General features: G+C 36.9%; 1 protein-coding gene across 5 annotated transcripts in view; it reads left to right on the forward strand.

Annotated features, from left to right (window-relative positions):
• NALCN (sodium leak channel, non-selective) overlaps positions 1-25,905 on the forward strand; it is a 309,491-nt gene that overhangs the window by 157,244 nt on the left and 126,342 nt on the right. For all 5 annotated transcript variants that reach the window (XM_036300871.1, XM_036300867.1, XM_036300869.1 and 2 more), the window contains one exon: positions 20,823-20,960. In XM_036300871.1, coding sequence (XP_036156764.1) covers positions 20,823-20,960 — 138 coding nt within the window. The remainder of the gene's footprint in view (positions 1-20,822; positions 20,961-25,905) is intronic.

Raw genomic sequence — 25,905 nt, forward strand, 5'->3', positions numbered from 1 at the left:
CTCAGGGGCCGTGCAGAGGTGATGGTCTTCAGGAATTTCTGTTAAATAACCACTCAAGGGGAGCATGTTTGTGCAAGGCTTAGGCTAACAGAACGAGCTTTCCTTTGACATCTGTTAGATTTTGTAAGGCTCAAGCCTTATGTTCTCAAGTTAACCCTTTCAAGGATCTGACATGGACATGTGGAGGTGATTTCCCCATCCAGATTCCAAAAAGGGAATCCTGGAGGGGCAGGAGGCCGGCAGAGAAAAGCAGTCCAGGCATACTGAGTGACCCGCTGATGGAGCTCAACCCACATTGAAGTATCCCAGGTACTTCCCAAAATACTGGAAGGTGAAGGGGATCCTAAAGGCATCTCTCACTTGCATTCCACGGGATACCCCATGGGTCTACCTGCCTCTGTCAGGCACTTAAATCCATTTTCCATTTACAGTATAAATGATCTTTCTATGATATAAATAGTCTCATTACACTCTCCTGTTTAAAATGCTTCAAGGTTCTCCATTCCCTTAAAGTGACAAACCTTTTAATGTTTCTCACTATCTTTTCATCCCTAGCTCTATTTACCTCTTCAGACCCCTTTTCAGGATTTCCCCCACCACACCTTTCAAAGGCAGAGATGGTGTCTATCTTGCTCATTCAATCCTCACTGCTTAGCACAATACTTGCCACAGGGTAGCTATAAATAAGCTTTTGGATGAAGAATGAATAACAATGCTGGACCAAAGCAAGCTTTTAGGTTCTGTTCTCACTGTATTGGGCCAGCAAGCCAGGTTCTTTCTTCCACTGCTGTCCACTTCTCCAGGAACCCCATTAGCTCCATCACTTCCTTTACCTTCTATCCCACCTGAAATGTCTGCATAATTCTGTGTGAATAATTTGGCTGCAGGTAGCAGAAAACTTGACTCCAACTGACTTAAACAATTAGGAAATTTATCTCACAACATTCACGGGATTAATTAGACTCCAAGAAGCCAGGGCTCTGAATTCTCTCAGGTGTTATTATGGGTTAAATAATGTACCTCAGAAGATATGGTGAAGTCCAAACCTCAGGACCCCAAAATGGGACTTTATTTGGAAATAGAGATCATCAAGTTACAATGAGGTCATAAGGGTGGGTCCTAATCCAATATGACTGATATTTTATAAAAGGAGAGATTTGGACACAGACACAGACATACACAGAGGGGAGGTCATGTGAGGACACATGTGGAGAAGATGGCCATGTGATTGTTGTGGCATCTACAAGCCAAGAACCTCCAAGGACTGCTGGCCAACACCTAGAACTAGAAGAGGCAAGGAGAATCAGAGGGAGCATGGTCCTTCCAGCACCTTGATTTCTGACTGCTAGCCTCCAGAACTGTGAAATAAGAAACTCCCCTTGTTTGAAGCCACCCAGTTTTTGGTACTTAGTTACAGCAGCCCCCAGCAAACTAATGCAATTGCCTTCTCCATGTATTGTCTTCATGTTCACAAAATGAATGTGACATTTCCGGGCTCCATGATAAAATCTAGAGGGGAAAGGGGGCCATCTCTGCCTGGGTCTCCTTAGAAACAAGGACACCTTTCCCAGCACCACCCTCTTCCCTCAGCAAAGTTGCTCTCCTGTCTTACTGGCAAGATTGAATAACTTGGTCACTCCTAAATGGATCATTGGCAATATGGCTGAAATAAAAATGATAGGCTTAGATTACTCATATGGCAAGAGATGAATATTTCAAAGACAACCACAAAAACCACGAGAGTGGCCAGACCCAAAAGCTGAATAAAATTTTTCTCTTTTACCTCTGTGTCAAAGCTCTCACATGCCCAGGGCACACGGTGTGTAAATAGACATGTGGTAGGAAGAATGGCTGGTGTTTCAGTTCTTTCACCAGAAGCATCTGGGCCTCAGCTCCTTCCCAAGATGCCCAGATAGTACCTGCAAAGCAGCCAGCATAGGGCCTACCACGTAGTAGATTCCTGCCCCCCCCCCCCCGCTTTTTTTATGGCAATTGTCACTTTCTGTCACACACTATTGACATTTATGCACAGATCTTATTGCCTCTACTAGAGTACAAGTATCGGAAGTGCTTACCACTGAGCTGTGGGATCTGTAGCATCAGGATCTGTAGCCAGGGGAGCCTCAGCATACAATCCCATGAGATGGAGAAAGGGTGCTTGAAATTTTTCAGTGGAGAACAAAAGAACATATTGATAAAATATAATAAAACATCTTTGTCATCTCAAGCCAACAACTTTCTCCAAACAGACACACTGCTAAGGAGAATTAACAAGGAAGAGCGAGCCCTGCTGAGAGGCACTAGCCTGCAGGCCCTGTTTTGCTGGGACTAATAGGTTGTTTAAAAGGAGAGCAATCCAGATGAACTGTTCGTAATGAGATAGTTCTGTACAGGTTATAAAATGTGTTGCTAAAATAAGCAGGATAAGCCCTCACTTGTTTTGCTGGTCTACAAATGGGTATCATTTTTATTCATAAATAATGCACTACCTTCCATAGCTTGAGGTACTTGAGTTTTAAACTTGAGTTTTAATGTTTATTTGGTATGTTTCTAATTTGCATTCTCTAAATGCTAATGACTTGCTCTATTGAATTTTCACTTAAACTCATGTCCAAATCAGTTATACAATATAAGCGGTAAATGCTATAAAATACTTAATTACAAATTAATTTCCCTATTTCCTCTCCACCAAAATGGCTAATTGTAGTTTTAGTTGTGCTGAAAGAATTACTGAGAAATTTGAAGAAACAGCATGCTCCTTAATTTTTTTTTTCATTATTTGCCAGGTGTTGATAGAGTTTGGAAATATTTTTAATAAATTCAAGGTTTATTTTATCTTCAGAGCATCCTTTATTAATTTTTGTTTTATTATTCTTTCTTTCATATGTTTTTTATTTTTTCATGAAATATTTTAGACATGCAAAGAGATATCAAGAATAATAAAATGCATCCTTCAGCTTAACAAGCAGGTTGGTAATGGCTCTGAAGTCCCTGAGTGCCCTACCCTCATCAGTCTCTTCCTTTTCCCATAGAGAACCACTTTTCTAAATTTGATATTTATGGTTTTTTGTACATCCCTTTAAGCTTTTAGTGCATAGATAGGCATTAACTGCAAGTCACACATACATTTGCATAATTTACACCTGCCAGGTATGGTTTCATACTGCACTGTTTCTTCTGCCAGTTGCATTTTTTACTCAACACAATGCTTGTGAGATTTGCCAATATGAGTACATATAACTATATTTTATTTGTTTGTCTTGTGGTATGACATGTAACTATATATTGCATTATATATGACACACTAATTATTAAAAAAAACTGCATAATTATTTTTCCATTTTCCTGCATGGCAAACAAATTCTAAGGTGGGCTTTCAAGATATCTGACTCGCTGCATTATCCCTTTCCCTTGGGTTTGGGAAGGACTTGTGAATGTGATTGGATTTAACTCCTCTGAATAGGTTGCTAATCACCTGAAGTCAATCAAAAAGCAGATAAAGAGAGTTTCCTGTTGGCTTGAAGAAGTAAGCTGTCATTTTGCAGGCCATGAGGCTAGGACCTGAGGGTGACCTTTAGGAGCTCTGAATAGCATCCAGGCAACTGCAAATCAAGAGAGCAGGTCCCTCAGTCCTACAACCACAGGAACTGAATTCTGATAACCTGAATGAGGGTAGAAGGAGACCCCATGCTCCACATGAGACCACAGGGTAGCCTGCTCCTTGACTTCAGCTTATAAACCCTGAGCAGAAAACCTACCAAACACCATACCAACACCTCTGACCTACAGAAATTGAGACAATAAACTAGTGTTGTTCAAAGCTGCTTAATTTGTGATAATTTGTAACACAAATATAGAAAATTAATGCATGCGGGGTTTGAATTTTTAAAAATATTTTTTACTCCAAATAGTGCTGCTCTGAACATTGCACACTAACTTAAGCACATGTGAAATGCTGCACATGTGAACATTTCTTTAAGATATGTGGCTAGGATTAGAATTGCTGAGTCTTAGAATGAAGCTAAGTTCAACTTTAATAGATATTGGTGAAGTTGCATTACAAAATATTTTTACCAATTTATCTGCTGTCAGCAATATGAGAATGTTCTGTACCCCACAACTAAGCAACATTCGGTCTTGTCAGGCTGTGTCTTATTTTAAACATTTAGTTCATTTACTCCCAACTGATTTTTGTGGCTGCTCAGATAAGGAACACTCTTACTTTATTTCCGTTTGGATAACCCATTCCCACAGTTCCACTATTGACTAGTCTGTCCATCCCCTGCAGTTCTGAGTACCAGCTGGAATATGATTCCATATGCATTTGCCTACGTCAAAACACAAAGTTCCCTTTGCATGTCCTTGTGCCACGAAACCTCTAGGTGCCGGGGTCCAACCCCAGCAGGTCCAGAGGTTCCCAAAGGCGTAGACGGAGTCGGCGAAGAAGGAATGACACGGAGACAGCGTTCAGTTGATCAGTAGCCTAGCCAGGACCTCTAGCCAGGATCTCCAGCCAAGTTCTGGTCTGGATCTCCAGAGAGGTTCTGCTTCCGATCTCTAGCCAGGTTCTGTGTCCATGTTCTCTTGCTAGGTTCTCCAGGTTCTCCAGCCAGGTTCTATAGCCATGTTCCCTCGCTAGGTTCTCCAGCCAGGTTCTGTCCAGGTTCTCCAGCCAGGTTCAGTCACCAGGTTCTAGTCAGGTTCTCTTGCCAATTTCTGTAGTCAGGTTCAGTCCAGGATCTTTTGCCATGTTCTCTCACTAGGTTCTGTCTCTAGATTCTGTGTAGGTTCTGTGTCGAGGTTCTCAGTGTAGGTTCTGTCTTCTTAGTTCTGTGTTCTAAGTTCCGTCTCTCGCTGTCTTGTTACATCTGTATTTATACCAGTTGATTCAATCCTATCAATCTCTATTACAAAGGTTAGGGCGTTTCTTATCTCCATTCCAGGGAGTAAAGATTATGTAGCTTAAGCATGATTGTTCATAGTTAAAGTGATTAATTACCCGCCTGGCACTTAGTTGAGGGGTTTTATTCCCTCCCTAACTTCAGGGGAAAATCCCTACCTGGGGAAACAACCTTTCTCAGAGACCTTGGTTAAAACACATAGTGCCAAGGTGAGCAAACATATTAAGAACAGTATGCCTATATGCCAGGTCCTTTGAAACAGCAAGGATGGACCGGCTCCCGGCATCTAGGGAAGCTCAATAAGTATCCATCTTTACTCAAGTATCTCAGTTAGCCATCTCCACCTTTTAATGGAACGTGACTTTGCCCCTTTGTGCCTGACACAACCTTAAAAACTGAAGTCTGGCAGAGATTGTGAGTCTCCTAGGATTGCCTTTTCTTGACTCAAGCTACTTAGTTTTCTGTTCTGGGGTTTCCATTATTTCCTTGGGTCTTAACTAAGACTTTAAAATAATATTTTATTCAGAATTTTCTGGGATTTGTAATTTTCTTTCATATATGATGAGACACTGATAAAATTCTGAGAAGGAAAAACACACATTCCGATGACTATCTTCCAGGGATAAATTGATTTTTTAAAAAAACAGGCACAACCTGAGGCCAGGCCAGCCCATCTGCCTTTACCATCTGCAGCCTCACATTTCTTTGCATTTGTTTGCTTTATGGATATTGTCTCTTGTTGATTATCACATCCTCATGCTTACTTTCCCCTAATCTGCTACACCATTGAAATCCATTTTTCACAAAATATCAGATACATCTATTCACAATGAAGACTAAATAAAGCATGTACCTGTTTTATTGTTGTTCGTAATTCAGTCAACATTCTTTCTGTGATGAAGCCATGAGGTATGTACACATCAACAAATGTACTAACTGCCTTCTTTACCTTATAACATAGCTGAGAATATAAGGAAGAAGTCAGTTTATCTCATAGCAGACATAAGAAAGGACTCAAGTAAACCAGAAGATGAAATATATCAAAGATATCCTGGAGAGTATTTTAAAATTCTGGAAATCTGTATGTGATAAGCCATGGTGTTCCCAAATCATCTCATTTTAATAAGAGAAAGAGATTGCTTCCAGGGAAGGAGGTCTGCTTTATGAAGCTTTATGAATTGTTGTCTTTAGGGGTGCATATGGTTTCAGTAGGTAAATATGTGGGCAACGGCATTAGATGAGAATACTCTGTAGAAGGGACACAGAATGAGTAAATCAGAGACGTGAAGATCACGGGGCATGGAGGGACATATGACAAAGGAACTGAAGTGTCTGTCTGGAGCCAGATGATGGAGTGTCTCCAGAGGCTGGGTTTATGCACAGGGGAGCCATTGAAGACTTTTACTCTTTCTTTCTTAATTTTTTTTTCCTGGAGAATATCAGAAGAGCTATTTTGAGGAAGGTTACACTAGAAGAAATGTTATTTCTCTGAGGGGGTATTTTCATTGAACAAAATTCATTTTTATTGAGCAGAGACAAAAATTTATGATTATTTGAGGATTTGGAGGCATCTTTAGGGCAGAAAGATGGTTTTTTGTTGTTGTTTTTTTCTGTGTGGCTATTACTGTATCAAATCTTCCACAGTCTCTTAAAGGTAATTTTATCTGAGGCTTTAGGCCAAATTGTCATTATTGCCTGGATACAGCTCTGCAATACAAAACTATCGATTTGCTTTAACTTGTTAAGTAATGTAATGATATAGATAAGAATCTCACCCCCAAAAAGCTGTAAAATTAACTTTGTTTCCTTTCTGCTGTAATATCAGAGGGGATTTTTTGCTCCTATTTTAATTTATTTTTGTGGTGATTTATCACACAGTGGCATGCTGATAAAATAGTATACTGTGCACTTTCTTTTAAAAGATGATGTTAATGCAGCATGAAGCACAGAAAGGGCTATCTTTTACTGCTGTTGTGTGTTGATATCATTGCAATTATCCGAATTATCACATTCTTTAAATAAAGCGTCTTTGTATTTCAATCCCAGATGTGCACTCCTGTAGAGAGAACCTTGTTTGCACCTCATCATATTTTGATAGTTTTCTCCCAATCGTTTACAGATTTCCAACTATTAATGGCCTTATTCCATTAATATTATTTTCATAGCCAATCTACTCCATTACACCAACTTCAAAAATAAATGAGAGCCATTAATGAGGAATAATTGTCTCAGACAGTTCAGATGAGCTTTAGTAAGCCTGTTTTCACCAATGAAAAGGTCGCTATATTATTAAACATTTTCTTGAGTGTTGCCTACAAAAAATACAGTCTTATAGCCAGACATTTCAACTATTCTCTCATGACTCCATAAAATCCCCCCTAAATAAAAACAGATCAATAGTATATCTTTTAGAGGATTATTAGGAGGGTTAAAGATATAAACTATACAAACGAGAGTTAACATGGTGCCTTTAATGTAACAGGCAATCAACAAGTAGTAATGGCTAGTATTGTTCCTAAATGGCATGGAAATACAACTTAGCATGACACGTAGAATTCCTGGCAATAATCAGAGAGCCCAACCAACAAGGGTCTCTCAGTAAATTATTGCAGCAGTTAACTCAACAGTAAGTACTCAGTTTTCTGTATTGCGTGGAAAGTTAAAAAATAGGCCCCAATTCCAGTTTAGAATATTCACTTTAGTTCGTCCTATGCAACTTTCCACAAAAATGCAAGAAGTAAGACATTGTATTACAGAGAAAAAAGACCACCTGCCTAATTACATGTACTCACTGGAGTACATGGATCCCTATCAATTCCTGGCTGGGTTCCATATGGGAGGCAACCAATCAATGTTTCTCTTTCATCTCTCTCTCTCTCTCTCTCTCTCTCTCTCTCTCTCATCAATAAATATGTACTCCAGTGAAAATTGAAAAAAACAAAAAAAGATGAAGGTACAATCTTAACTTAAAATGCATGGCAATGAGAAAAAGGACAAGTTTGTTGTTATTTGTAGGGATGGGGCATTAAAGAAGCTCACTGCCGGCAGGAAACCCTTTCACGTATTTCACATGGCAGTGAACGTTGTGTAATTTCTCTGGGGATCAGCTTTCCATTATATATCACAACACTCAAAAGTACTTTTACTCTTTGATATAGTAATTGCATTTATAGAAATTTACCTCAAGAAAATGTCCATAAATGTACTCAAAGATTGATCTTCAAAAAAGCTATTTGTAGCATTACTTGCCACTGTGAGAATTTTGGAACAACTTTAATGTATAAGCATAGTGGATTGTTTAAGTAAATTTTAAATATGGTGGCATATTATACAGTTATCAAAACTATATTTTTACAGAATAATTAATGAGCTAAGTCATGAGTGATGTAAATGATGATGATGATAAAAAATAAGCAAAGAGGCAACTGAATTCAATTTTGTTTCAAGTGCATACACATGCCTAGAAAGAAAAAACTGGTACAATTTTTAAATTCTAAAACAAACTTAAAAATATACATGTAACTCATTGTTTGAATTATAAGTAAGTTATTTTATTCTTTATACCATTTTATATTTTCTAATTTTGACAATAAATGGGTTCTTGGTTTAAAAAATGGAGATAGGTAGATAAAGATTACATAAGTATCTATAAAACCTTAATTTATAAGTATACATCAGTAAGAAAATATAATTGTCTCATATTTTTAAAAATGGCAAGGACATGAACAGGTAACATTTTTAACGAAGAAAAGTATACAGATATAGGTCTATATTTAGACATATACTCTTAATAGGTATGCAAGTTGTATAGTAAGACTAATTTTAATTTATAGCTTGTAAATCAGCTTTATTATCATCAAGTCATTACAAATAAATATTAAATTGGAAGTAACTCCAATTTATTTTCTCAGTATTAGAAAAATAATAAGCACTATCAAAATCAAAGCAAGCTTTGAAATTTATGTTTGTAATAGAAAAGAGTAGGCAATATAACTTGCAGTAAAGATCTTTGTGAACTTAAAGAAATGAGAAATCAAAGCCAATTAAAAGGGATCAAACAATAAGCAAACTATTTCTAAAGCAGAGTATTTTTTAAATGCAAAATATAAACATTTTTTACTAAAGCTGCTTTCATTCTGAAGTCTTGTGAAGAACTTTGTTCTTGAACATATTTATACAAATGGATAGTAAGGAAACATTGTGAGGCTTGCTATGTAGACTCTATGGGATTTTAGTTACAGAAGTTTTCTTAATAACGCCTCAGTTTATTTAGCAATAGGATATACACCTGTGCTTTAGGAACTCTGTCTATTTTGTATATGTTACTAAATGTTTATTGCACCAAAAGTAAAGTAACAACTTTCATCTGCAATTGTATAGCACATATTTGCCTATGAAATGCACCACTTACCTTATGAAAATTTAATATGACTGGCATTAGCAAAATCACTAATTAAGAAATAAGGCATAAATACTTCAAGAAACTTGACAGTCTGTTCCATGAAGGAAATTAATTCAGAAGTCTCCTATTTGCATAAATCTCCAGGTCTCATTTGCACAGCTGTTTGTTCTGTCAGCTAGATGGTTGCATTTCAATATTATTTTAACATAGTTGGTGGGAAGTATACCTTTCAACTAAAAATAGCATGCTCTGCAAGGAATGCTGTTAAGGAAGAAAAAAAATTTCGTTCAGTTCATCCTGATAGTTCTTCCTTAAAATTAATGTTTCTAATATAGGAACTTTAGCATTTCAGTCTTTGTTAAAATATTTTTATTATTAAAATACATTCTGTTCTTTTAGACTCTCATGAAAATGAAAAGGTTATGTCCTTTTCATATGGAAAATGTTAATGAGTAGAGCTTATTTTAGCAAAGAATGAAAAATGCTGGCAATATCTATTTTGCATTAATCAGTCCAGCATAATACGGAGTTTCAGATGTGTACCCAGTACTGTGCTTGACAAAGGAAGTAAAAAAATTCTAAGTGTACTTAAACTGGCTTGTATATTGATTGTTTTGGTAATTTAGGTAATAAAAGGAGACCAGCAATTATTAGATCTCAAGATGTCTTGTACCCATAAAGTCCAAAAGGACTGCAGGAATTTGAAGTCAACAAATTCCAGCCTAGAGACCTGGCAACACCATTTGCTGCCTGCAAGCCTAGGTTAATCATTTAAGGCTTCTGCACTTCAGTTCCCCTCTATAATAGGAGCTATAGTATGTATAGTAACTGATTCTAATTTATTAGCATTGCTAATATTTTTTTTACATAATAGACAATTAATTGCTTTGGGAGCTGTAGAGCACCATATAAATACCAGTTATGGCTCAGTGTCACAAATCATTATTATCTTACCCTGAAAGAAATCCTAGGATACTGTACAAATTCGTGATTTTTGTCTACATTGTCATTTATGGTGGTGTATGAAAAGTTAACGGAAGAATGGCTAACATTTAAAAGAGACAGATACAACCACACACACTTTTATAAGATTCGCTGGTTTTTGCAAATGAGCTTCTGCCATCTTTCCTTTTACTCTTGAAATTATATTTAAGTGTAGACTCTACTTAAAGTAATTTGCTGCTGGAATAGGCATAATGTTTTGATGTCTGCTTTGCTTCTAATTCCGTTCAAGCTCATTTTGACATTTAAGGCCAATTACATTAGTCTAGATTCAGTAAGACTTTTCCATAAATTTAACCAATAAACAGGCTTCTCCCCCTCTCTTTTTATTCCTTTAAATGGAATGCTTAGCAACAAGCATATTTTAAGAATTATGAAAGCAAATAATGTGGGTTCATTTTGACAAAAAAAAAAAAAAGCAAAGAACGATTTGGCCTTTCTTGCCAACATAACAGGCAGTCATGGAATTAATTGAAACCACCAGTTTCAACTTTATTTTTTTTTTCTAAACCACAAAGAATAAGGCATAGAATATTCATTGTACAGATATTAATATTTTAAATATTTCACTTATTAACTACAAAGGTAATTGATTTCAAAAGATCTCAAATTCCAAAGAGTTCATGTGCAGAGACATACATGGCACCAAAAACTTTTCCATTTTAATGTCACTAATAACTAAACTCTCCAGAATAGGGTCCTGCAACAAAATTCAGTCAGTGTGCCATTGTGTTTTAATCTCACAGGATAGGTAATGACTTAAGACTGAGTACAGCACCTAACTTGCTTAGCTCCCCATTTTCAGTCCACTTGCTAGCATCACATTTTTGCTGTTTATTAAATAAATACTCTGATGCATTGACGGCACCAAAAGTCACTAAAAAGGCAATTTATAGTATCTATTAGTAACAAAGCATTCATTTTAGCCTTATTCTATAATTTTTATAGGTAAGATATAGTCTGGGAAAATACATCATATAACAAAGTTTTCAGTTGGCTGTCAATACTGATGAATAGATCACAGAATAGTAGACACATAGCTAGATGCCATCAAAACCACTGCCACACTTTCAAAATTATGTATCTTAAAGGAAATGTCTTCTTACTCTATATAATGTTGTACTTAATAAAAATGGAATCACACTGTATTTGACATAAAAAAAGTTTTGTCATAAAAATATATAGGAATTCTAAAAATTTAACCAGTATAATAGAAGCTTTTGCTTGGGGTAATTTCTTTAAGACAGATTTTTAAAATGATTAAGAATATTATTTTATGTAGTGCTTTAATGTTTACAAAGTACTCAAACATATTTTATTTGTTTCTCAAAACAGTCTTCAGAGAACGATGATATGATCACACACTTGAGAAAGATTGGTCATCTTCATCAAAGATAGCTGTTCACCTAGAGCCAATTAGCCAGACTGTGATTTATTCTCAAACTCGGCCTGTGACTGCAGAACTAAAGGTTTGGTTCTTTGCCTCGATGCCCTATGACCCACAGAGGGCCTGAACTTCATTCTCAGTCCATTCAACCCCTATCTTGAGCTGCAATCCTTCTGCTGTTCCTTCTAGGAACATCAACTCCTGAGAGTGAGGGCAGAGATGAGGTGGCCAAAGTTAAATCAGATGAAGAAGTTTGAAAAGCTTGCTGCTGACAGTGCATTCACCAATCACAACAAAGAGGCTTGCACGGCAGTGCTGTGAGTCTCCTTTGGAGGCTGTCGTGGAAAGGGGCCCATCTCCCTGTGGTATAACTTTCTCTGCAGCACAGCTAGATGGGTAGGTGCAGCCATGGAGAATTAGTTTCACCTAGGAGTTGGCATTTTTCCTGAGAGTTTAGCCAACAACACAGAGAAGTGGAGTTTGGAGAAGTGAAAAGGGTGTAATTGAATGGATGGACCATGGAATTTCAGCTAAACCAGAGAAGGAAGAATTTCAAATCAAGACATGGCTACTGTTGATGGCTTTAATGTTACATTCCAATGTTTTTACTACAAATTTCAAATCCACAGAATTTTTATTTATAGACCATTTAGATTGGCCACCGTAAGTGATGGCTCTTAGAGCTCTTATGTCTTTAAGTACATTTAATGCCATTTGTATTGGTTTTTCCCAGTCCCTAATTCTCCATAAGACCTTGATCCTGTTAGTCATAATTTTGCCAACCAATGCACTTTTTAGAAATTTAACTTCAACGTTAGGTAGGTACAAAATTTACCATATATTAAAGTCATGTTAGATATTGAAAGCACTTTGAATAGTTGAGTATTCTTTAAATAAAAGGAGCTATACGACAAAATATTAAAGAATTATGAGGTCAGTGAGTTTTTCAGAAGATAAAACTCCTCTAGATATTATTGCTATTTAAAAGGGGGAAAAGGAACACGAAGGTTGAGCAGGTGAATAATTAAAGCAATTAAATCAAAAGTGTTGTCACTTTTGCACTCATTGTATACCACCAAGGCAAGTCTTCTATTTTTAGGGCTGATAGTAAGACACAGCAGGAAAATTCTCAGTAAAAAGGTTGAGCTACTATATAAATTGTCAAGTAAACTTCATTTTGAAAGCAAATCTTTATAGAGGAAGAGTTCTTAAAACTGGCTAAAGATAAATAAAATAGATGCAAATGATATTGTAAAATGAGAGTAGTATGTGGATGATACCAGTTGTATTCTTAACCACATTTAATAACTTTTAATGTATATACTTTGGAAATAAAAGAAATACATGTCTTACATGTATTTCAATACCAACAGTAAAAAAATATATTAAGTACAAAGTAACTTACAAAAACATATGCCCATATAAAAACCTATACACAAATGTTCATAGCAGCATTATTCATAATAGCCAAAAAGCAAAATCAACCCAAATTTTTATCAACTGATGAATAGCTAAAATGTGGGATATCCATATAATAGAATATTTTTAGCAATAAAAGGGACTGAAGGGCTGATGCATACTACAATAGGGATGAACCCTGATCCCATGTTGCAAGATTCCATTTATAGAAAATGCCCAGAATAGGCAAATCCGTAGAGGCAGAAAGTATATTACTTGTTGCCCAAAGCTGGAGGAGAGAAGAATGGGGAGTGACTGCTAATGGTCAAAAGTTTTTTGGGAGAAATGATAAAAATGTCCTTAAATTAGTCGTAATAGTTGCACAGAGCCATGAATAAACTAAATACCATTTAATTATACACCTTTAAAAGTGAATTTTGTGCTATGGAAAATGTATTTATGTAAAGCTTTTACTTTGAAATGTTCAATAATTTGCCCTCTTTCCTAGTTCCTCAGTCCTTCCTATTGGATTGTTCCAAGCTTATTGTATGGGCTTGAAAGCATTTTTTAAAAATGTTTTTATTGATTTTAAAGAGAGGAAGGGAGAGGGAGAGAGAAAAACATCAATGTGAGAGAGAAACATCAATCTGTGGCCTCTTGTACACACCCCAACCGAGAATTGAACCCAAAACCTGGCTATGTTCCCTGACTGAGAATGGTACCAGTGACCTTTTGATACATGGGACGACACTCTAGCAACTGAGCCACACTGGCCAAGACACAAGCATTTTTATACACACAAAAAATACATCTATATTTTTAGTTACAAATAAAATTAAGCTATATATTCCACACACTATATATTGGTCAAAACTTAAGGTGTTTACCCATCCTAATTTTAAAAATAATCTAATTGCTTTTAACCTAAATTGATACCCCCACACACAAAAAACCTAAAACATGCATTGGGTCATCGTTTATCAAAGAACACTCATAATATATTTTTAAAGGGTTAAGACCTACTTCTCAAGGTCTGGATAAAGACTTCCAGCCTGTTTATTTCAGCACAGGAAAATACCCTTGCTTTGCCTTCAACTAAGTCTAAGAAGGCCTATCAAAAAGAGATTTGTGGTCAAAAATGAATCTCTAAGAGAGAAGAGAATGTCCTGTCACTGATGAACCTGCCGCTGCCTCCAATACTGTGGTAAGGTCCCTCAGTGACTCGATGGGAGTGTGGTCTAGAAAAGGTTGTTCACCCCACATGTGATTGCTTTCCAAAGCTTGTTAGTTGGAACAAAAGAGAAGCCCGGCAAATACTTGTTCACCTCCTTTCTCCCCTTTTTGGTGAACTTATTTTAATTTAAGTCTCCCAATCTTGGTTTATGACCAGAAAGTACAGGATCAAAATGGAGGGGTACTTAAGGAGAAACTATTAGCTGTGTTAGTAGGACTATCAGGGAATATTGAGGATAAATGTGGAGCTGGAACCAGGAATCAGGAGAGGATTTAGCAGGATTTCCTGACTAATTGAATATAGGATGTGCAGGAATGAGAAGGTCCAAAGATGTCTGCAAGGCCTTTGACCCCAGTAACTTGAAAAGTAGATTTATCATTTTCTAAGATGGGAAGGAGTATGAGAAGAACAGGTTGGGGAATGAGGCCTGGAGAGTCTATTAGGGACATGTAATGCTTGAGATTCCTGTTAGACATCTAAGTGAAGCTGTGGAGTTGATTCTGGACATTTGTAGGGGACTGGACATACAAATATGGGAACATTAGTGTATAGTTGCTAGTTAAAGGCACGGGGAATGGTTGAGATCAACTAGTTAGTGAGTACTGAGAGATAAGAAAGAAATCTGAGGATTGAGCCCTCAAGCTCTGCAACACTTGGAGATTAGGAAATTGAAGATAAACCAGCAAAGGAAGCTGAGAAGGGTTGGCAGTGATATTTGTGCCTCTGTACTGCAGTGCTCGGGCCCTTTCAGTGAGCCAGAGTCCCTGTTTTCTGGTCTTAGATGTGTTTTCTCCTGTATCATCCCTGTAACAGCTCACTTCCTCATGCTTTTTATCTCTACTCTGGTTCTCACCCTTTGAGTGCTCCCACATACCCAAGGAATATGATATTCACCAAGCTTATGATTTTCAAAACCTTCCTTCTCCATTTGGTGAGCATCATTGCAATCTCTTTATTCAATGCATATTCTTTACGACGTAATTTTAGTTCATTCAGAGATTTTGCTTCCTTGGAATATCAGTACACTTATAACTGACTTTGTAATGACTCCCCCGTTGCTCTTAATCAGCTGCATAGCCAATCTCTCTTCATCATTCACCTCCAGATAGTACTGCTAACAATGTGATTTTTTTCATTGCAGCTTCCATTTGAAATTCATTGTAGATGTTTTGGGTTGGTTTAGTTCTTCCTTAGTGGGGCAGAGTTGCTTGTTCCAGATTACCTCATGCAACTGACCCATTCTCAGGTTAATGCTTGTCCCTGATTCATTTAGCTGCAGCCAGGCACTTGCACTATGAACAGGCCTGACCTTGCTTGTGATGTTTAATATGTGATCATGTAATTAGAAACAAAAAAAGAAAAAGCATTTGTAAACAAAGTTGTTTACTCCTGTTTATATCTATACGTTTGGACTTGAGGGGTAAAGTAGCAAAATAGGGTGAAATGAGAGAAGGGGAAGGTGATGGGATGAGCAGCAGTGCTGAGACCTTCTTATTATACAGTGTGATGGCAAGCCGTTCTGTGAGAGTTTGGTGAAATAGAAATAACGATTTATGTACAAAATGTGGGAGTGATCAAGCGAAGTAGGGAGTGATGTTGTGACTAAATCTTCACATCATAGCAGAAGTCTATGTCTAAAGTACTGAATAGGTTATATGGATAGCACCACCAGAAGTGAAAAGACAAATAGTTTAGAATGGTGGCCTCTGGGAAGTGGGGCTGAAATACTTAGGCATGCAGCATTGTTTATTATTCATTGTTTCTTATCCATTAAGAAACCCATAATCAGGTTTCTTTACTATGTAATATTTTAATCAAGTGGTATCATGTTGACTAAGATTTTTGAATAGAAAAACAAGAAATGAGCAAAAACTATATAATAAGAAGTCTGTTCAATTTCATGAATGGAGACAATCAATGGGAAGATATGTCTTTCTCCAAGATTGGAGGATAAACTGAGAACAATAGAAAATTTTCCTTAGATTAATGAGATCTCAATGAATAAAACAAGAAGTTGTTTTGGGAAAATTAACATAAAAGTAAATAAAAGACTTCTGAGAATAAATATTTATGGGGAAGGGCTAGTAGCCTGACAAGTTATTAAATATATAATTTTGGGCATTTGGGGATGAAATAGACTGATGGAAAAGAATAGAAAAATCTATAAATAACAGATGAAAGCATAGGAATCTTTAATATATGACAAAGAGGATATTTCATATTAATGAAAAAACAGATTTTTCAATTAAATTGTGCTGAATTAACTGATCACCTGTTGAAAAGAAAAATAAGATTAATTTCTGTCTCATTTATTATCCAAAATAAATTATAGATTTAAACAATGATTTCTGGTTCAACATGTTAAACATAATAAAATGAGGAAACTGTAAAACTGTTACATAAAAATATGGGAACATTTATATGTGTCAGAAGTCTTTTTAAGCAAAATAAAACACCTTAAATAAAAGGAATGATAAATTAGACCACATAGAAATTTAAAATTTATGCTTGCAAAAATACTATGAGTGATAGGGGGGAAAAATCCATTAAACATATATGACAGGTACAAGGTTCATCTTCTCAATTTATAAAGAGCTAGTAGAAACCAATAAGGATTTGGGGGACTGAGTCAACAGGAAGGAAAATAGCATAACAAAAGGAAAAGTAGTTCCAAGGAACAACTTTCTCTAGGCCTTTGTTCATCACCTTCTTTTCCACCATTGAAATCCTACTCATCTTCATCCTGAAAGCCAATTACCATCATTTTTCCAAAACTGTTCTTAACTTACCTGAGAGGAATATGTTGGTCCTTCTAACTTGCTTTTTGGTAGCTTTACCATATTTCTCCTACAGACCATATTTGTCACTTTTTCCTTTCTTATAAATTTCTTAAGAGAACAAACCATGTCTTCCTCATCTCAATCCCCAACACATCAAACCTTCAGTAACCACTAATTACCCTGTTTGAATAAATAAACTAAGTGGGTTCTTTAAGGAACAAGATCCTGAAGATAATATAAGTCAATAAGTGCACTTGATTCAAAACTTCAAACAAACTACCATTTGGATTTAAATTTCTGAATAAAATCTCAGCAAAACTGATAAGACACCCTTCCTGCAGGACACAAATTAATTCTCAGCCTATAATAAAAGTATTTCATGATACTCCCTTTCATTGGTTTATTCATGTAAGCAGCTATAAACACACGAATAACATTGTACAGAAAACTTTGCTCTTAAATATAATTCACAGCATCTCATAATATGAACTTTCAGATGCCTGAACTGTGTGGAAATGAGATTATTTTCTTCTGAGACTCTGAAAAGAGTAGAGGATAACCCCAATGTTCTTGGCCATATCGCTTATCTCACAGCAACAGGTTACAGTCCCACAGCTCCACATTCCTGAACATTTACTGAATGCATAATAGCTGAGTGCTCATGAAAGCTAATGCAGTAGATGAAAACAAATTAATTGGTTTGTACCCAAGGCAGCTGAAAGGACCACCTGAATTTTTGGTCTGGATACCAAAAATAAATCTATTGGGCTTAATCATAATCATTTGGTTACTTTGGAGAAAGAAATTTATGTCCAATAAAATCCCTTTTGTATTGGTAGATATTTTTACTCTTTCTCTATTGCAATTGAGTCTTTAGGATGAACACACACTTTCACGCTAGTGACATCTCCATTGAAGAAAATACAGCAATCTGATATTTTATGTAAATCATCTTTGTAACTTATGTTCCTTGCCTTTGAAGGTAATAAATATTCAACAGAAAAAAATAATTGGCTCCCATGATAAGCCCTGGCAACTTATGAGGTTAAATGATGTGTTAAAAATTCTCTGAAGCATTTTTATATACGTATTTTATTGATTTTTTTTTACAGAAAGGAAGGGAGAGGGAGAGTTAGAATCATGGATCAGCTGCCTCCTGCATGCCCCCTACTGGGGATGTGCCTGCAACCGAGGTACATGCCCTTGACCGGAAATCTAACCTGGAACCCTTCAGTCCGCAGGTCGATGCTCTATCCACTGAGCCAAACCGGTTAGGGCTCTCTGAAGCATTTTTATAATGAGTTGAAGCTAACATTTGCTTAGGCAGCTGGCAAAGAAAATATTTTGTTACTTGGTGACCGTGAATTCAAGTACCAATAGTAACGTATTTCATACTTTTATGAACAGAAGACTTTGCAGGATAATCGGACTGTAGAAAAAATAACTCATGGAGAAGTTCCACACATGGATAAAGGGAGTGGAAACACATTTCTCATACTTCAAGATTCATTTAATAACGTCTCCTTTGTTCAAATGGGTTTGTTATATATTGGGCATTGAACACCTTACTTCTAAAAAAGTTAAGTATCTGTGGTAAAGGAGACTATGCTGAGAGAGCTTACTGAGTGAGTCTGATTGGGAAGTAGTAGATTCAAGATCTCATTGAACATAGGAATCAATACTTATAAAAGTACTTACTATTGCCTCAGAACACCTGAATAATATTTCTTTTAGTGCCACAAATTAATAGAGTGATTTGGAGCTAATCACCTATCATCCTTAAGCCTAATTTTCCTTATCTTCAAAAAGAAAGAGTCAATTCGATTAACTTTAAGGTCCTTTTTAGTTCTAGGTAACAGAGGAGCTTATATCTTGTGATTTGTTTATCTATGTATTGTACTAGACTTTATTTCTTGGACTCTCAATACCTGAGGATTCAACTTAAGTCTTCATTGTACTGTGACCTATAAATGCATTTTCTAGATTCTAATTGTCAACTTTCCCAGACATCATCACAAATTCTCATCAATAAGCATTTATTGCCCTGCCTGGTTAGAGCATCTGCCCTTAGACCAAAGGGTCTCAGATTTAATTCCCAGTCAAGGACACATACCTCAGTTGCAGGTTTAATACCCAGTCTGGGTGTGAGCAGGAGGCAACTAATCAATGTTTCTCTTTCACATTGATGTTTCTCTTTCTCTCTCTCTTTCTCTCTCTTTTCCTCTCCTCCCTCCCTTCTACTCTCTCTAAAAAAATCAATGGAAAAACTATCCTCGGATGAGGATTAAAAGAAAAAAAGAAAAAGAAATAAAGCATTTAGTGTGTACAGAATACATGAATTAGAGATGTATATGTAATCATACAATTAATAAGAAACATATGTAAGATTGGAACTAACCAAAGATCTTTCCAGAGAGTAGGAGTCCTGTAGCTTGGCTGGCCTTTGTTGGAATGCTGTGTATTTTTTAGTCTTGGCTTCAGCCATGGTCTTCACTTGGCTTTGAAAAAGAAACAGAATAATTATGAAAAATGTATTTGTCTTTATTAAGTTGCTCAGTATGGCTATATTATTTAGAAATATTTCCTTTTTAAAGTGGCTCATATTTTTTGTTTTATTTTTTCTTCTTTTTTAAATTTATCTTTGTTGAAGGTATTACAGATGTGCACTTTGGTTTTTTGTTTTTGTCTTTTCCCCATTGACCCCCTCCTCCCTGCACCCACCTCTTCCAAGCCTTTGCCAAGAGTCTTAGGCTTTTTATATAACAAATAGTTTGATAGATGGGTACTATAAAAGTAAAATAAGTTATTCTTATATGCCTTTAGATCATTAAATGTAATCCTATAAAATAAAAGCTTAATATGCAAATTGTCCCCTTGACCGGAATTCAGTTGGGAGTTTGACCAGGGAGTGTGACCAGCCTGACAACCACCTGTGGCCCCTCTCCCCAGCCAGCCCCACCCCCAAAAAGCCCCCACCCACCCTGATCAAGGGCGGGGCTGGCCGGGCAACCTCCCGCCTCCCCAGCCCAATTGGCCCCAATCAGGGCAGGCCGGCTGGGCCAGACCCTACCCATGCTGGAATTTGTGCACCAAGCCTCTAGTTCATTATAAAAACAAGTTGTGGCCCTGGCCGGTGTGGCTCCAGGTTGTAGTTCTATCTGTATCTCAGTGCCAGGGAAGGAGGCAACCAAACAATGTGTCTCTTTCACATCAATGTTTCTCTTTCTTTCTCTCTCCCCCACCCTGCCACCTCCCTTCAACTCTCTCTAAAAATCAATGAAAAAAAATACCCATGGGTGAGTATTCACAAATACCAAAAACAAAAAAACAAGTTGTGTTTAGCAGCAAAAATAAAAATACAGTAATATGTTGGAAATGTTAAAAAGTTAACTTAGAGGAGAAAAGAAAGAAAGGCAATAATAAGCTACATTCCTCAATTTTTCCCCCAATTTTTCTCAACAGTATTTACCACCAACAAGGATAATTTTAATTAAGGACAATTATTTTAGTTTGGTACACTGAATAGTTAGATATTAGGCTTTTAGGATCTTTAGTTCTCAGCCCTTTCCCATCTGTTTGATTAAGGCTGTTCTTCCCCTGAGCACTCAGATAAAAATCACTAATATTGAGATCAAAGTCCTCAAACACTATACACTAATTTTAAATTGTATGCAAGCCTTAAACTGGTGTTTAATACCTCCATTCTTTTCCTCTGTAGGCATTTATGTCCATGTTCCAGATCCTTACCCAGGAAGGATGGGTAGATGTAATGGACCAAACTCTAAATGCTGTGGGAACCATGTGGGCACCTGTGGTTGCCATCTATTTCATTCTCTATCATCTTTTTGCCACTCTGGTGAGTTTAGCACTTTTTTTCATTTATGTCTTAGAATTCATAATGGGATGAGCATCAACAGATTTTTTTGGCCTACATTCAATTTCAAAATGGAGCCAGAGAACCAATGTAGAATAGTCTGGTTGGATAAGGTCCCTTCCATTCTAGATTTCCAGGAATCAATGAACTCCTTCAGGAACTAGATTTCAGATTTAATTAGGAAGTTGTCTCTATCAGGTACAAGTGTTTGCATGAGGGAAAACAAGACAAAACAAAATAGAAATCTCACATTTGCATACCAATTTAAACATCTCTAATCATTCACATCCAACATGATCTAAGGATCAAACCAGAACTGTGTAATTATTATTATTTTTAACCTTGTATAGACACTCTCTTCAGTTTCATTCCATCTTCTTCACAGCTGTAATTAAACTGAAGATAGCAGCTGGAGACCTCAGGATCCAGTCAGTTAATTAGAAATCAGCTCAGTGTTTTTTGCTATGTGGAACAGAAAGAAACTGATGGGGGGGAAAATAAAACACATAGCTGAAAATATTTTTAAAGCACAATAAAAGCTAATACTAAATCCAAGAAAAAAATTGGCTTCTGTCACACACAGTTTTCCCTCAATGCATTTTTATTAAAAACAAAAAATGTTTTTGAAATGTAGCCTATTACATACTAAGGGATGTAATTCTCAGGTTTTTCTAATGTGAAATGTACATCTCTATATAATAAATAGATTCATATTTAAGAAGCAAACTTAAGCTCTATACTTACGTTAAAAGTTCCAAGTTAAAGATTCAGAATGGTACCCTTTATTAGGAATACATGAAATAAAAACAACTGCTATTACTTATCGAGAGGCAAAATGTTTCACAATTTTATTCCTAATATTTGGTACAACCAAGTTAGGTAATATTCCCATTTTACAGATGATGAAACTGAGGTTCAGAGGAGTTAAGTAACTGGCCTAATGTCACGTGGAATGTAAATGTTAGAGTCAGAAAATTCCCAGGTCTGCCTGGTCTCAAAGCCTATGGTCTTGCAACTACTTATTGCTACTTCCTTAGGTTATGAAACTTACTATTGTCAATGAAAATATCTGCATCAAATCAAACCTCTGTCACTAAAATAAAGCAAATTACATATGAGCTCTAAGGTTCCTTCCAATTCTAAATATCTATGAATCAAACAAGTGCTTGAGAAACTAGATGTTATATTACAGGTTGCATTTGCTATAGGCAAAGGCTTTTAAAACTAAGACATGTTTATCAAAAAGTAAATTGGGATGCATTATTATGTGGTGTAAAATCTTGGGTTCAAACAGTAAGATCACAAAGAAATAGTTTGGGCATTTTTGTATATGGGGTAACTTTTAAAATATTCACAAAAGGAAAGAACATTGAGTAGTGAGAATGGAGGTCTGGCTTCCAGAGCCAACTCGGACTGTGCTGGTGTTCCCAGGACACTTGGCCCTGAGGTCTTTGTATGCTCCTTTCCAGGACCTTTAAGTCTGTGTCTGTCATTATTTATTCACTCACTCACTCATGAATTCAAATAATGTTTATTAGGCACCTATTATGTGTTTATTTTCCTTTAAAACTATGGAAGACCTTGGAGAGTGTTGATCATGGGTTAAATGCAGGGCAGATATGATTGAAATCATGAATTATGGGAGTAATCTATGTAATTGTTTTTCTATTAAAACAATATAATTGTTGCCGGGCCGGCATGGCTCAATGGTTGAGTGTCGACCTATGAATCAAGAGGTCATGGTTAGATTCTCTGGTTGTGGGCTTGATCCCCAGTAGGGGATGTGCAGGAGGCAACTGATCAATGATTCTCTCTCATGATTGATGTTTCTATCTCTTTCTCCCTTTTCCTTCCTCTCTGACATCAATAAAAATATATTTTAAAAAATAATATAGCCCTAACCGGTTTGGCTCGGTGGATAGAGCGTCAGCCTGCGGACTAAAGGGTCCCAGGTTCGATTCCGGTCAAGGGCACCTGCCTGGGCTGCGGGCTCGATCCCCAGCAGGGGGTGTACAGGAGGTAGTTGATCAATGTTCCTTTCTGTGTGTGTGGCTAATATGCAAAGTGTCCCCTTGGGAGTTTGACTGGGAGACTGGGAGTTCAATCACTCGCTATGACATGTGCTGACTACCAGGGGGTGGCGCGAAACGAAGGAAGGCCCCGGCCAGAAGCCAGAAGGCCCTGATTGGCCCTGATCACCGGCCAGGCCTAGGGGACCTACCCGTGCACAAATTTTGTGCACTGGGCCTCTAGTATTAAAATAAAAGAAATACAGTAGTTTCCCACACATATACAGTATAGGCATCTATTTAAAATATACAGTGTTTTTTAATTTAAGGTTATCATCTACAAACATTTTCCAGTGGTCACCAACCAGTGGTCTGCGGACCACTGGTTGTCCGTGAGGTCCAAAAGGTTGGTGACCGCTGTATACCATTCATTCTTAACATTAATGTTAAGTTTTTAATTTGAGAAGTGCTACTGTAGTGCACTGATGACCACCCTGGTGGAGACATCTGATGTCCCAGTTCTCTACTCTGATGACCACACACCTTTCTGAGGCCAACTTATATTTAACCAGGTGTTTCCCTCCTTACAAAACATTAATAGCAGCAACTTTCAAAGTAAGTGGTATCAAATTCTACATTGTTGTCAATTAAATTTCTCACTTAATATTGTTTCTTGAAATCTTTTTATCTTAGTATACATAAAACTCATGTGGTATATATCATCATGAATATATAAATTATGACTGAATATACCATGTTTGTTTATCAGTTCCCTTTGCCGTTCATATTTCGGTTGTTTTATAATGTTGTGACTAATACATTTGTACATTGTGTCCCCTTGTATGAGAGCTTCTCTAGGATAGATGCTAGGAAGTGGACTCTGAGATTTGAATACTGCCCAAATGTAACACGGGTCTGCAAGCCATACCAAATCTGGTCAACAGGCTTTATATGTAGTGTGTGAATTAAGACTGGTTTGTGCATTATTAAATGATTATGTGAGTACCTGTATAATATCTTAAATGTTGCCTGTTGGCCCTCAAGGCCTAAACATTTACTCTCTCTACCTTTCATTTGAGGACTCCTGCTCTATAAGCAAGCTGCACTAACTTGCCCTCCCAAGAGCAATGGTTGGGAATCCCTGTGTGCTTACATTCTCACTTCTGGTTGATATTGTTAAACTTTCAAGGTTTTGACAATCTTGTAAGTTGAATGGTGGTATTACTTTTCCTTAACTTGCATATTTGCATTTTCATAATTTTTAATAAGGGAGCACTTCTTCATAAGATGGCCCTTCTTTAATAAGGGCCATCTTCTTTGTGACTCACCTAATCATATGCTTTACCTATTTTTCCAAAATCTAGTTTGTCTTTTTTAAATGCATGTGTTGGAGTAGTACATATATTATGGATATTAATCCCTTGACTATTATATAAATGTCCTTTATTAGTCATTGTTCTGTTATTCTAATTTGTGATATCTTTTTGTTATTGTCATAATTAGCTAGCTAATACCAATACTAAAAAAAGAAGCAAAGGGGAGGCTAGACATTGTAAGTAGGGTCATCTGAGCAGCTTTACAGGAAGCTGCAACTTCATGCTCCCCAGAGAACCACTAGTCCATTCCCTGTAGATCACTGGGGGAAGGAATCAAACAAAGTGGGAAATGGACACGTGTGCAGTGAAGTTGGGGTGCCATAGGAAACATGCTTACCTGTCATCAGTCTAATCTGGAAAAAAGGTATTTAGCTAGAGGGTGGAGCACGGCAAGCGCATGAAATCTTGGAAGGTTAAAATCCCCAGACAAAGAATTATTTCTCTCTTGCTTGCCCCCTGCTCCCTTGCACTCTTGCTCTGTGGCCCACAGTTACCCATGCGCCTCCGTAACAATGTGACCTTAAGCAGCCGCATGGCTCATGGCCATGCAGACCCCACACACAATGGACTGCAGCTGGGAACACAAGCTAAGCTGGACTGGACTGTGCTTTAATGCGGAGCAGAGGCTCTGGGCAGTGGCTTTAATCCTAGCCCTGCTGAAGACAAGATTGGACTTTCCCCTGGCTGGACAGAGGGAAATGGGGCTTTGTAAGGGGACCCCCTTAATATTACATCATCAATAAAGTTTTCATAATACCTCATCTTCCCTGGGGGGGCCTCAGGAAATTCTTTTCCCAGCGGCACCCCAATAATTCCACTTCCACTGGCAAGAGGTGGGGACACAGAGGGCACCCCACCAATAAATTTTGATGCAAACTATCAGCTTTTTACTTATTGTCAGTAGTTATTTTGGACTCATGCATAAGATATTCTTTCCCACCCTGAGGTAATAAAAAGATTCTCCTCTTGCTTCTAATTGTTTTAAATTTTTGCCTTTTGATTTTAGGTTTTTAATGCATTTCAAATTCTGTTTATATGTGGTATAAGTTAGGTGAAATACACTGCTTAAGTATAACTCAAATTGACTTTTCTCAAGCACATTTATGTTAAAATTTTAAAGCTTTGAGATATTTAGTTGATTTCTCTGACTATGAACCTAATGCAAAAAGGTCAGTTATTCAGATATTTAAATTTATAAGTGATTTTTTTTTTAAATGAGAACTAATTAATTCAGTTAAAGAGAACACTCTATAACCAAACTAAAACTGAGAGCATTACTTCTATACTACCCCAAAAGTCTAGGGACTGAAGTCACTTTCCTGGAGATTTTGTTTAAAGTATGATCAGCAATTGCTTTTTCTTTTCTTGTTTATCCTCAGACTGACCATCACTGTAACGGGCTCTATTAAGTTAGCTCAATTTGATTCTGTACAGTTTTATTAAATCTCTACCATGTGTAAGTACTAACCTATATCCTAACCAAAGTGTGAAGAGCTTAATCCCTGTCCTCTTGGGTCTACAACTAGCACATCTATAGGACTA

The sequence above is a fragment of the Myotis myotis genome, unplaced genomic scaffold (genome assembly GCF_014108235.1).
Source record: "Myotis myotis isolate mMyoMyo1 unplaced genomic scaffold, mMyoMyo1.p scaffold_m19_p_3, whole genome shotgun sequence".
In the NCBI taxonomy this organism is placed as follows: Eukaryota; Metazoa; Chordata; class Mammalia; order Chiroptera; family Vespertilionidae; genus Myotis; species Myotis myotis.